The 13,126-nt window shown below is 38.9% G+C and overlaps 2 protein-coding genes across 3 annotated transcripts in view; one reads left to right on the top strand and one right to left on the bottom strand.

Moving 5' to 3' along the window:
• SYCE1L (synaptonemal complex central element protein 1 like) overlaps positions 1-13,126 on the bottom strand; it is a 120,407-nt gene that overhangs the window by 18,588 nt on the left and 88,693 nt on the right. The gene's annotated exons all lie outside the window — the stretch shown is intronic.
• ADAMTS18 (ADAM metallopeptidase with thrombospondin type 1 motif 18) overlaps positions 1-13,126 on the top strand; it is a 125,188-nt gene that overhangs the window by 97,251 nt on the left and 14,811 nt on the right. For both annotated transcript variants that reach the window (XM_023637361.2, XM_070263130.1), the window contains 2 exons: positions 10,196-10,337; positions 12,549-12,675. In XM_023637361.2, the coding sequence (XP_023493129.1) occupies positions 10,196-10,337; positions 12,549-12,675 (269 nt within the window). The remainder of the gene's footprint in view (positions 1-10,195; positions 10,338-12,548; positions 12,676-13,126) is intronic.

Genomic DNA, 13,126 nt, shown 5'->3' with positions numbered 1-13,126 from the left:
AGGCAAAGATAAAGCAATCGAAAGGAGAACTTTTCTGACCAAAGTCAGGAGCGACAGGCCCAGTGGCCAGCCTGCTCCTCCCACTGTTTCAGCCCTTCTGTCCCAAACCACAGCTGTGATCTGAAGTTCTCCAGAGGCCTAGACTTCTGCAGGGCACATTTTAAAAACCACTGGATTTCATCATCTCTTCGGACTAGTGTTAGAACTGTACAGAGTACAGAGAGAAGCATTTAAAGTATTGAAATTTGATCTCCTAAATTGCACTTGAGGAATAATATGCTTCCTAAAATGCTTGCCTTTCCCAAAGTGAATCATTTACACGTAAGAAGTTGCTGACAATTTAGTCCACAGTAGATTTACCTTAATCTGGGAGAGCAGCAGCTTGCCCTCATAGGGTGGTGGGTTACAAGCTCTTGTCACTTATTTCTGGGTGTTCTCTAGTACAAGGCAGGGTAAAACAATCCTGGGAATAACTGACTGCTGTCAGTTAACCCCAAGAAATAAGTGCGTGGCTTGACACCAAATAAAAGTGTCTTCTGCTTCTGGTTATTTTTATATGTCAGAACTTTATAGAATGTCTTCATAGGGAAGCTCAGTAGAAACTAAATGGAAAACACACCTTCACTTTTCTCTCTGAGTCATGAGGCTGTCCAATTTTAAAATGCAGTCTCCGTTACAAACATTCATTTTCCTTGGAACCTCAACTCTACATGTTTCAACATTTGCAACAGGTGGATGTCAACTTAAATAGTTCTGGCCCCGTTGATTTTCTCGGTGGCCAAGGAAATACCTAAGGGTAATCAAAGATTTATGTGATTGTCTTAGGTCTTAAATTTTTTAGGCATTATTTAAGTCCATCAGTCAAATTTTTATTTTGAAGTACCTACATATACATGTAAATGACTTGGAGAAAAGTTGCTAGTTTTCACAACTCTGTATTATATTTCTGCATTACCCAGGGAAAAACTACTCATACATACACACACCCCAGCACAAAAAGAAATCAATATTGGTTTGGCAATCATACACATTCTGAGATCACTACAGATACAGTCATTATAAAACTGGATAATTTCCACATTTCTTTTATTCAACTTATTCCCCACAACGTAAGTCTGGCATAAAGTCTAAGGAATTTCCCATTGAGCTAGTGTACTGGTTAGTCATCTGAAACATTTAAAAGTCAGCTTATATTTCAATAGTCTTTAGGATATTATGTTTAGACCACCACATTATGTTTATTTTATTAGGTTTAGGAACATCAAGAAAAACTAAACCTATGTTACTTCTGCACCCCACATAGCTAAATTTAGTGTGTGTTGTGTAAGAAGTTAAATTCCAAAGTGGTAGAAATGTGAAAATTGAAGATCAGAGTTGACATTTACACACGTCCTTGTTGAAAAATAATCATGTAATCTGAAGTAGACATATATATGCTAGGCTTTTTGTGCATGGCTGAAAACATAATGGTTTTTCCATTTTGAAATTGAAATGTAGGTAATTTAAGGTTACTGACTTTGTTCCTTGTTTAAACACAGTGCAAAGGCCCTGTTTAACACATAATTTTAGGAGGCCTTGACAATAAAAATTTAAAACACAAAAACTCTTTTTTTTTTTTAATGCTTAGCTAGGGAGTCAACTTGGAGATGACACATGCTTTAGAAGTGACTGCAGATTAACTTTTTTGCTAGCTCATGATCTCTCCCTCTCTTCCTGTCTTTCTCTTTCTCTCTCTCTCCTTCCTCTTTTTTTCCCCTCTCTCTCATTGTCCCTCTCCTTCTGCCATTCCCCTCCCTCATTCTCTCTTTCTCCGTCTGTCTCTGTCTGTCTCTGTCTCACTCGCTCACACACACACACACACACAGCAGTGAATGAGTCATGTTCTCTATCAAACTGTCATGCAGTTGGAGGGTAGGTGAGGAAATTCATCATGAGTGTTTCATTATAAAGTAACTTCATCTCTGTCTGATAACCAGTGATTCAGGATGACATGATAACACAGGTTGCTGTTCTGAGACTGAAATATGATCATCTGTGTTTTTACAGCATTCCTTTTTAGAAAAGTCTTAAAAATAAAAGCTCTCCTTTATGTTAAGGATTTTTTTCCTCTACGTTAAGCAGCACAGGGGGGTGTTCGACTCTTTGAAAGCCCATTCCTATTTAATTGTATACCAAGGGAGAATCCTGAAGCTGAAAAGTGCAGCAGCCTTTGTGATGACAGAAAGTGAGAAATAGGTTAACCACAGCTAGTTTCAAGGCAGAAAAAGACATCTAAAGAAAATTACTATAATAAACAACTTCCTCCACTCTTTGGCAAAAGGAGATGATGGGGTGGCGGGGGACCAGGTGGACGGGCACATTGATCAATGAGATGACAGTGTGTGAGCACCGCAGATGGAGTGTTACCTTCTCATCTCCCTCCTTCCTTGTTGACCCTGCTGTCTGAATTCTCCCCAAGGGAAAGGGGCTGAAATGAGTAAAGATGTGCCTCGAGATACAATCGGTGTAAGGGAAAGGAGATTAGCCAAGTAGCCTGGCCTGAGTGAAGACACAGAACACAAAAGAGGCAAAGAAGTAATGGAGAATTAATTCAGAACAGATGATCAAAAACACAGACTCCAAAGGACAATTCAGAGGTGATTTTGTGATGCCACATCATTTGTCTAGGTTGCCATTTGCTATTTGAAGTGCAGGCCTCCAGTTAATTCACGGCAAATACTTTGGTGACGGGTCGGAGAACACTATTTCTCGGAGGAATGCTGGTGAGTTGAATTAGAACTGTAGTCGAGGTTCAACGTGTCAGCCCACACCTTTGAAGCTGCCTAATAGATGCGTTTCCGAGGCCCTGATCAGGGTATTTCTTGCTGTCTCTTGTCACATCCAACTCATTCACACATAATAGCAATGATGATACCTGGTCATGTTCTTCAAGCTTTGGAGCAAACAAGAAGGCAAAGGCAACCGGCTGATTTTTAATATCACAAGGCTTCCAAAGATCACGGGGACTTACAAAAACTTGAATTCCCACCACAAAACTATCCTTTCCTTGAATTAGTCAACGTACAACATAGGGTGCAATTTGCAATTTATTGGGAAGGGCCAATCTATAAAGCATATCGTATTTCAGTTGTTAAAACAATGGTTCAATGAAACATTTAAATAAGTAAATAAATGCAGGGGGAAATGGATTGAGGAGATTAGAAAGCATGGATGCTTACAGCAGATATTAGCATGCTCAAGAAACAGAATTTTCAAGTTTGAAACCAGTCGCGCAATGTAAATGTTATGGCATGCTATTGAGTCCTAGTGACAAAACCTTTTCAACACTTCATCCAGTTTTTAGAATTTTAAATTAGAATCCCAGACATTGTGTCTCAGAGCTGGAGGGGCAGTTTCCCAAGAGTTAAGAGGTCAAATGTTGGAGTCGGACAATGTCAGAGACTTGAGTCCCAGTGTTGCTACTTATTAGCAATATGACCCTGTGTATTGGTTTATTCATCTACAGTGTTGGGATATTGATAGCCCTGCGCCTTCCTCATAATATTGTTATCAACTTTAAATGAAATAATACATGTTCAATGTTTTGCCGGGCATACAGTAAGCACAATCAGTATTGCTATTATTATTTTTAAAGCAATCAAATACATTATCGAAGGCAAGAAACAAGCTTCCTAGCATAAAATAAAAAGCCAGTCTTTTAAAGGCTGTCCATAACTCTTTAATTTCCGTGGGAGAATTAGAACAACTTCTTTAAAAGAGAAAAAAAAAAGCCTTAAATGATGAAACAAATACAAAGTTAGTTGAAAGCATTTATAGCTTTGATATTAAAAATTAAAAGTGGGAGCAAAAGAAAGCAAGCTTTTCCCCCAAGATTACTCAGTGTGTCCTTTGTTTTAACTTGGTGTGCCCCAAGTAAAAACTGCATCCCCCTCCTTCAGAGGGCAGTTGGTAGAGTCCAACCCTGTCTGTGGTTTTCCAACTTAAGAAGCTGTAAATTTTATAACTCTGCACCCTGCGGTCAAAGCTGCTGAGTGTTGTGTCTGAAGTCAGGTGGTTCGTGTGTTCAAGGTAGACATTAAGCAGTTCTACTGAGGACCTGGAAGCATTTAAGGACGTTGCTTGCCAGCTGTAAATTAGAGACCCAATGCCAGTTGGCTGGAAAATTCTCTGGACTAAGTCCAATTAGGTAGACTGAATCACTGGCGGTCTTTGCAAATTTGTACGTTTAACAGCTCGGCTGTACAGTCTGACGTGCAGCGCGGGGTGGTTCAGAGCAGGCGTGTTACGATGTTATGCCGCGGTTGGGGGCGGGGGAGGGATGTGGCACCCCCATGACCTGTAGGGCGTTTGTCTTCTCCACTAGTGCTGAAAAAAGTTACCGATTGCTCTTAACAAAGTCACTGAAAGTGTTTTAAGATAGACCTGAATGATGGGAATTATCATTTTCAAATTGGGTATTGTCCCAGACGTGTTCCTCAGCGTTCACAGAGGCAGTTAGAATCTTAGCTATGTGGTTATCACACATCATCCCAGGATGCTCCTGCTTCCCAGCTCCGGTGGGAACAGACTGTGCTCGAGATGATGGTCATGGTCGAACTGAGGTACGTAGGTAGAAACAAGCCCAGAAAATTGGGGGCTACAGTCTCTATCTAGGAAGAGCGAACAAAGTCTTATTAGACTACAGGGTCATTTAAAATTGGGGAAATTTTAAGTTGTGTCTTAAAACAGAAGCAGGTGAGGAAACCTCAAGCTCACAGCTGGGCAGGGTTGGCTTCTGCGAAGTCACACAGGACCGCATGCTCAGAAGGGCCCTATGTTTGGTTTAACGCTCTGCTGTCTCCAGCTTGAAATTCTTCATTTTTTTTAAACAAGAGGCCTTGCATTTTTATTTTGTACTGGGCCCCACAAATTAGGTAGCCATTCCTGAAGGTAAGATATTTCTTTTGAACAAAGTCTACTCTTTTTGAGAACAGGGATGAAGGAGGGGCTGCCAGAGATTCTATTAGCCAGATGGATGGTTTATTTCCAGAGGATTGACTATTTGCCAGCATCAAACAGTAAGAGATGAGAATGACTGCTGTTTATTCTGTTCTTAGTCCCTTTTTCCCTCAATACAGGATAAAGAAAGGAACAGAGAATGCCTTAATTATCCTTGACAAGCAAATAAAATAATTGGCAGATACTCCTCTTTTAGATATTTGGCTTTGGTGTCTGTTTATTTAAATAATTACTATTTTTAAGAGGGCCTTGTGAGCTGATGTTAAAATAAATTCTTAAGTCAGCTTTCTGCTGGTTTATACAAATATTGTCTTTTAGGCTACGTGATTACACATACAACTCTGCATGTGAATTTATAGCTCCATAGACATTATAGTCAAGCATTGAGTCATTTAATTTTTTAAAGTTGAGAGTCATTCATTTATACATCCACTGAATGCATTAATATGTTCAACAAACAAAATAGGAACAATATGTCCTATATGCCATTGGCTATAAAAATATAATAGTAATACAACAATAACCAGCTACTATGTATCTTATGAGTTAGTAATTTAAAGTTGCATAATGCTGTGAACATTTACAGTAAATCGTATAAGTTATTTCTCTTCTTGCCTTGGCTGGATAAGTAAACATCTTATTACTTTGATAATATGAATGGATTAGTCGCCGTCTTGCTATTAACTATTCTATTTACTGCTGTTCTTACTTTGAGCTCAAGAATTTTTTCAGAGGATCTTTACATATTTTTGTTTCAACTATGAAGGAAGGGAGGTGGAAAACTCAATATAAAAGTTTGTCCCTTTTGGGGGAATAGAAATCCTCCAAGAAGGCAAATTCTCTTTTGTTGTTTTATGGGTTCTCTGCTGAAATCATCACCACGATACTTTATTAATTAAGTGACAGGTGCAAAGCTTCTTTAGGGTCATAGGATTCTTCTCTCCCAATTTCACAGAAATTTTTCCCGATTTCCCCTTGCAGGTTGTATGACACTTTGTTTTTAACCTCTTAAGTAACTGTCATGTGTTATTTTTATGTGTGGACCTGTCTCATCTCCTCCTCTAGAGAATATGGCTTCTTCCCATCCCTGGAGACCATGATCATGGAAATCAGAAGACAGGATGGGAGCTTAGACAGCAAAGCAGCAATAGTAACACAAGTTGAGATGTAGTCAGATTTGAGGTATATTGAAAGTGAAGATAATACCACTTCCTGATCAGTTCGATGTGGGGTGTGAGAAAAACAAAGGAGATCAGGGTGCTCCAACTGTTTATTTTGGCCTAAACAATTGGAAGGGTTGGGTTGCCATTTTATGAGATTGGGATGAACAGCCCTTCAGGGGACAGGAAAGAAAACCACAAGTTCACTGTTGGACCTTGATATACCTTTTAAACGTTAAAGTAGAGATCCCAGTAGGCAGTTGAATATGTGAATATGGAGGCCGGAGGATGGGTTTCATTGACAGCTGTGCTGTCCAATGGTAGCCACTAATTCACATGTGGTTATTTAAGTTTAGATTTAAATTAAATAGAAAGTATTACTCTTCAATCACACTAGTATACTAGTGCTCAATAGCCACATGTGGCTTGTGGCTACCATGTGGAACAACACAGAATTATAATAGGTTATCATCATTGCAGAAAGTTCTATTGGAAAGTGCTGGTGTAGAGTCATGAATTTTGGAATGGTCAGCATGTGGATTGCATTTAAAACCACAGGACTGGATGAGATCACCCAGAGGAGTGAATATAGATAAACAAAAGACGAGGTCAAGAGGTTTGAGGTCACTTTGACATTGAATAGTTAGGAGATACTGAGGATTCAGCAGAAGAGACTAGGAATGGAAGTCAGTGAGGCAGGAAAAGAACTGAGAGAATGGGTTTCAGGTGGTGAAAAAAGGAAGCAGGCATTGCAGTGCCGGTGATTGGTTGAGTAAGACAAGGCCCATCAACTATTGGCTGTAACAAGGTGCCCTTGAAAGAGCAGTTTGAGTGATGTGGTGTGAAGGGATGCTTGATAGAGAAGGATCGTGGGCAAATGAGGAGAGATGCAGAGACAGAGAGTAAAGGTAACTCTTAGAGGGATTTTTGCTATAAAGTGAAATAATGAGATGGGACATGAGCTAGAGAGATATGTGGAGATAATTGTTTTCTTAAGAGGAGAGATATAATAGTGTGTTCGGATGCTGATGGGAATGATCCAGTAGCCAGGGAAATTTCCATAAGGCTCAAGAGAGAGGGGTTAATTATAGTAATGATCTTAAGTCAGTGAGAGAAGATGGAATCTGGAGCATGGTGGAGAAGAATCTAGATTTAGAAAGGAGCCAAGATAGGGCATCCTGGCTAACAGAAGGGGAGGAGGAGTGTGTGGGTACAATGTAGAAACAGGTTTGACAAGGGGGAGCTTGTGTAAATTCTCTTCTTGATGGTAGCATTGATAATTTTTATGGCTAGCCTTACTGGAGGCCTGGGCAAACTTGACATATTGGTTGTTTCTGTTGGTTTCATAGTGATGCACTTTGATCTTCACAGTCTAATACAGTCTAATATTTTTTCTTAAATCCATCCTGCTGTTCACAGCAACATTTGAAAATATTTTAGAGTGAAACCACATGCTGTGTATGACTTAGGCTCTACAATCTGTCTAAAAGGTGAAAGTAGAATATATTTCAAATGCCCATCGAAAATTTGTTAAACCACTCTTAAATCACCAAAATGTTAAGTCCCTGAAACCCCAAAAGCAAGAACTAATGTGGTTTTTTATTTTCTTGCGCTTCCTTTGGGAATCCCTTTCCCTATGGCAAAGAAGTCAGAATCTAATTTGAAAGAGGAAATGGGGTGGTCCTAGGAAGTAGAGATCAGTGAATGGATTTCTTTCTCTAGCGCACTTACACTTGATTTTGCCTCCCTTATGTGCATGTCATGACACAACTCCTCTGTGTTGTAACATCCTGCCTGGTGAGCCCTAGCTCACTGTAACTCTCATGCATTTCACCTATACTACACTGCCACATGTATACATGTGGTGCACGGCATTATTTTCTCCCCTGCAAGATCTGGGCATTTCTATTACACACAGAAAATAACAACCAAGAGTGTTACATTTGAGATACTACTTTAATTGAAGGAGGAATTGAGTTGAAATATCAGTGAGCATCAAGATTATCTTCTGAATGTAAAACTTCTCTCAAAATTCTGGTTTGATTGTCAATAAAACTCTAAAGTGTCTGTGTTTACTTAATATCGCCTGAAGACATTAACAGAAATGCTGCAAAAATCTCAAATAAGGAAAGCATGCTATTTATTCAAAATGTATAAAATGTTATAACATAATCGAACACATGATTCCAAGAACAGTTGTATGACATAGCTGAAGAAATAAGAAAAGCAAAGATTGGAAAGATCCTTAGAACTAAAAGACCCTTAGGACCTTGATTTTGAGAAAGTTTTCACTGATGACTAATGAGAATTTGGCATTTGTCCATTTTTTTTTCAGTGAGGAAGATTGGCCCTGAGCAAACATCAGTAACAATCTTCCTCTATTTTGTATGTAGGACGCCACCACAGCATGGCTTGATGAGTGGTGTGTAGGTCCACACCCGGGATCTGCACCTGTGAACCCTGGGCCCCCAAAGCAGAGCGTACGAACTTAACCACTATGCCACCGGGTCAGCCCTGGCATTTGTCCATTTTAATGGTACTACTTGCCGTGTTTTGTGTTTTTGTTTTGGAGAGATTGAGGGTAATAAAGATATATCTACTAACATCTTGGTTATTTCTGGGAGGCACCAAGATTTGTTTTGTTGTCCACACTATGGAATCTCTAGAGTCAGCCATAATATTCCTGGAAACATTTAAGCTAATAGCAAAGTGGAAACCATTTTTTAGCATCCTAAGGAGTGGTCTGGTATAATGGAGGTCCTTGAACAGCTGCCATCCACCCAAGTTTAATTGAGGTGGGATGCCACCAGACAGAGATAGAGCCAGGCATCCCTATTTTTAACTGGAAATCTGCTTTGCTTCTTGAACATGAATGCCCAGTTCTGGTGGTAAAGAATTTTCCACAAGACTCATGGAGTGGGAGAGAACCAGCTATTTTATCCCTACTTTGAGCTTGAAAGAAAAAAAGAGAGGAGTAGTTAAGGAAAGAGAGCATCAAGAAGGGAGGCAAATAATGTTTGCCCACATCAGACACAAAGTGACACATTGCAGTGTTTGCCCACATTTTGTTAGAGGTCCTACATTTTATTTTAAGCTCATTCACTTGTCTTCTGTGTGATCCTGCACAAGTTTGTTCTTCTGAGTTTTTTCCAGTGAAAAAGGAGACAGCTACATTATAGAGTTGTTAGAGGCATGTTTTGAGATAATATGTAGAAAAAGCCCAGCAGGGTACCTGGCACTTGAGAAGTGCCAGTGAATTGATTGTTCTTATTTAAGTAGTCAGACTTTAAAGGATCAGATTTATCCTGAGTCTTTGCCCTTCTGAGGTTAAATCCATTCCAGTTTATATATTACCAATCCCTACTTCTGATCATATTTCTTTTTGTCTTCTCATCCTGGGACACAGTTAACAGACACATCCTCTTTGGGCAAATTCTCTGTGGAAATCCTAGTGGAAACCTGCTAGGAATCTAAAGTTGATGATAGGCAACTCCAAGAGGGGTATTCTAAGGATTTTGGAGTGCTTCCCTTGTGTCCAGCTTCTACTGGCACCCAGGAGAAGGATTATAAATTGTGGTCCAGGATACATCATACAAGCGTATATCTGTAGATTGAGTTGCAGCCATTATCTGTGGGGCATCACTGTGTGTTAGTATCACGCTAGGCTTTCAAGTTTAACGTGAAGGTTGAGACCTCATAATATTACCTTCTTTCTTTCAATATAAGGTTGAAAAAATATTTTTTATTTTACTCATGGGTATCTCTAGAGTTGAGGGTTGTGGGCTTATGACAAATGTCAAATCAGGTTTCCCTATTTACCATCTATCTAAATCACAGTTTTGATGATATGGAGGTACACATTCTAAAGCGTCATGGGAAAACTTTAAATCAACATGAAACATACTTGAGAACAATGATGTGAACCAACTTTAAGGTCAAAATGTCATACAAATATGTTTAAAATGTTCAGCGAGATTTTTGGAATTCCAGAGTCTGACCTGTATCTTGATCTCTGATTTGTATCTTACACTCGCCAGATTCTGATGCAAGGCAAAAATCCAGGGATAGCTTGGAAGTATGCACTTCCCAAGGTCGTGAATGGAACTCAGCCAGCCTCAAAAAGACACATCCACGCCTGGAGTACAGTGCAGTCCGATTGCTCCGTCTCCTGTGGTGGAGGTAGTCAATTTCCTAATTCTGTCTTCCAAGTCTCTTATTAAAACAGGTTCTTTCACTCCAGGCCTTTTTGAATTGCATGGTTCAAATAAGCAACAAAAGAACTGTCCTTTATGGGAACCATCACTGTAAAAAGTAAATATTATTGTACTATTTGGGAATTTTCCTATGTAGGAAAGAACCAATTCTCATGAAACTCAAGTCAATCACAACAAAACTCAAAAGTTATACATCTGAAACTTATGGGGAAAAATATATATTTATTTATCAATATAAGGATATATGTCTATATGTTTATATATATTTTTTATTTCCAGCTTGCAGTTTAGTTTCTCCCTATCCTGACTTTTCTGTTGTTATAAACCTCCCACTGGGACTTAGAGAAGGTGGGGCCAAGACAAGTGAGAACACATGTAAGGTGAACTTAGGACGGTCCTCTGAAATGTAGGTATTGTGTCATTCCATCCCCTCGGGGATGAGGTCAGCAAAGTCTCTCTCGGTAGACAAGTGGATTAAATCTTGAGAAATCACCCTTAAAAGGAAGGAGGAACAACAGCCAACCTCTGGCGAGTAGAAGCAGGCATTTTACTTAGATCCAAAAATATCACCTATTTGTGTGTAAGTTAATCTTTGTCACACTTGTCACTTTGGGAAGAAGAATGAAAGTCCATAAATAGGTCCATGAAACCAGAGCATGAAGGTTGGTCAGCCATTTCCTCATTTTCAGAGCACCCTCAGCAAAATGGGGCATCTTAGAACCAAAGACAGGACAGAAATGTAGAAAATGAAGAAATTCTTATATCTGTAAGGCCTATTCTTCAGGAGCCTATGCTAATTAACAAAATATGAGGAAATACTTCTGTTTTAAAAAAATAATTAAAATGTATTAAAAATGTATTCATTTTTATTGATAAACATTTTTAAGGCAATATGCTATAAGAAAAATAATCTCCCATAATTCTCTATCAGCAATAGTCAATGTCAATACTTTGTCTATGTCATTCTATTGTTTTCTTATGCAAACATAAAAACATGTTTGACATACTCAGACACTTGGCAAAGGTATCATTTTGCATTCTTTTTTTACAGAACAGAAACCATGCTATAGACATATCTTTACACTCTTTTTCACTAAGTCCTAGAGCATAAGCAGTTTTTCATATGTCAAATGTTCTTGGAGAGCATTTGTAATAACTTCCTGGTATTCCAGGGAGAGCCCAGTTTCTCGGGAAGGAGAGAGATTCTACCCATTTTCCATTCACAGGGAATAAACCCAACCAAGGGGAGGATGCTGGAGAAGTGCACTGTGGGATTGCCCTTGCCTTGATTCAGCAGTCCCTTCCCATGACTCACAGTCCATGGTGTGTACCAGGCGTCTGACGAGAAGAGTCCAAATGAATAAGTTGTCCAGCAGTAAACTCTTAACTTTAGGGAATCTCAGTGTGGTTTTGATAAGCGCCTCCTGAAAGCAAGCCTAGTTCAACCTAATCATTATAGCAGGAGTGACTTTTCATTGTTTCTCAGATTCCATTTTAAGGAAAAGTACCATGTAAATATAAATAAACACAATTGAAAGAGGAGGCAGCCTTCCTATTTGGGAAGCTGACAAATATAGTTATTCACAAAACAATGTATGCCTCTGATGAGAAGTCCTGAAACGAACATTGAAAGCAAGGCCAGTGGCGTGCCACTAAAATAGACAAACGACCAGAGTCCTAGCTGACAGGTATGAATACATATTCAGTGAGTTCAACTTTTTGTTTCTATATGCGTCATACTCTTATGGAAGTAGAAGATACTTCACGGAAAAGCAGAATCTTAGCATTTCTACACACACTTCACCAATGGCTTTTCTTTGAAGAACATTTTCCATTAGATGTGTACACCGTGAGTTAAAGCTTGTGGGATGTTGCCCTTTACAGCTGCTATGTTTGCAAAAGGTTGTATTTATCACTGTGTGGTTCTAGAACCCACAGCAGTCTTGAAAACTAAGAAGATACACGTTAAAATTATTAAAATATGAAAATTATCTCAGGGGAAAATGAGATTCAAATTAGTTGCAGATTTTATCAGAAGGAGGTGTTTTCACAAACTATATAGATGCTGTATCTTCAATAAAATATCAGAACCCTGGTAAATCGGAAGCTAAACTTGGAAACTAAATTGAATTGGTTATCTGTAATTTTCACTTTGTAACTTTTGATGTCTCGCTAGGTTACATAAGTGTAAAGGCTGTTTGCTTACGAGATCAGAATACTCAAGTCAATTCCTCATTCTGTAATGCAAGAACCAAGCCAGCAACTGAACCCAAAATATGCAATGCTTTCTCCTGCCCTGCCTAGTAAGTCATCTGGAAATGTCTTTCTGGTTAGATTTGTACTTGTCTGCCTGTATTGTTGATAGGAGATACTTAAAGCCACTGTCAGTGCTTCCAAGCAAAAGTAATTCAAAGACAGATAGAATGCCCGCCCCCCTACCCCCAAGGAAAAGTAATAGAAGAAAGAAGAAGATAGTTGAGGTTAAGATATATAACTTGAAAACTCAAATTTGCTGTAGACACTCATTTGACTCTGGCTTTGACTTTACTTTGGGATAAAAAGGCCTAAAGATGTCTTTTTTTTTTTTTTAACCTTTGCCTACAGACCCCTCTTCTCTGAACTAAACCAATCACAGATTTAAATAACACAGAATCCTGTATTAGTTAAATTTACATGTGGTTGTGTGCCTAACTTTTATATAGTCTTCCAAGAATTTAAAAATCATAATACTAAGCAGACCGTGAAACCCCAAAT

The sequence above is a fragment of the Equus caballus genome, chromosome 3 (assembly GCF_041296265.1).
Source record: "Equus caballus isolate H_3958 breed thoroughbred chromosome 3, TB-T2T, whole genome shotgun sequence".
Lineage (NCBI taxonomy): Eukaryota > Metazoa > Chordata > Mammalia > Perissodactyla > Equidae > Equus > Equus caballus.
The sequence above is the reverse complement of the archived record's forward strand: the minus strand, read 5'-3'. Positions and strand labels throughout refer to the sequence as shown.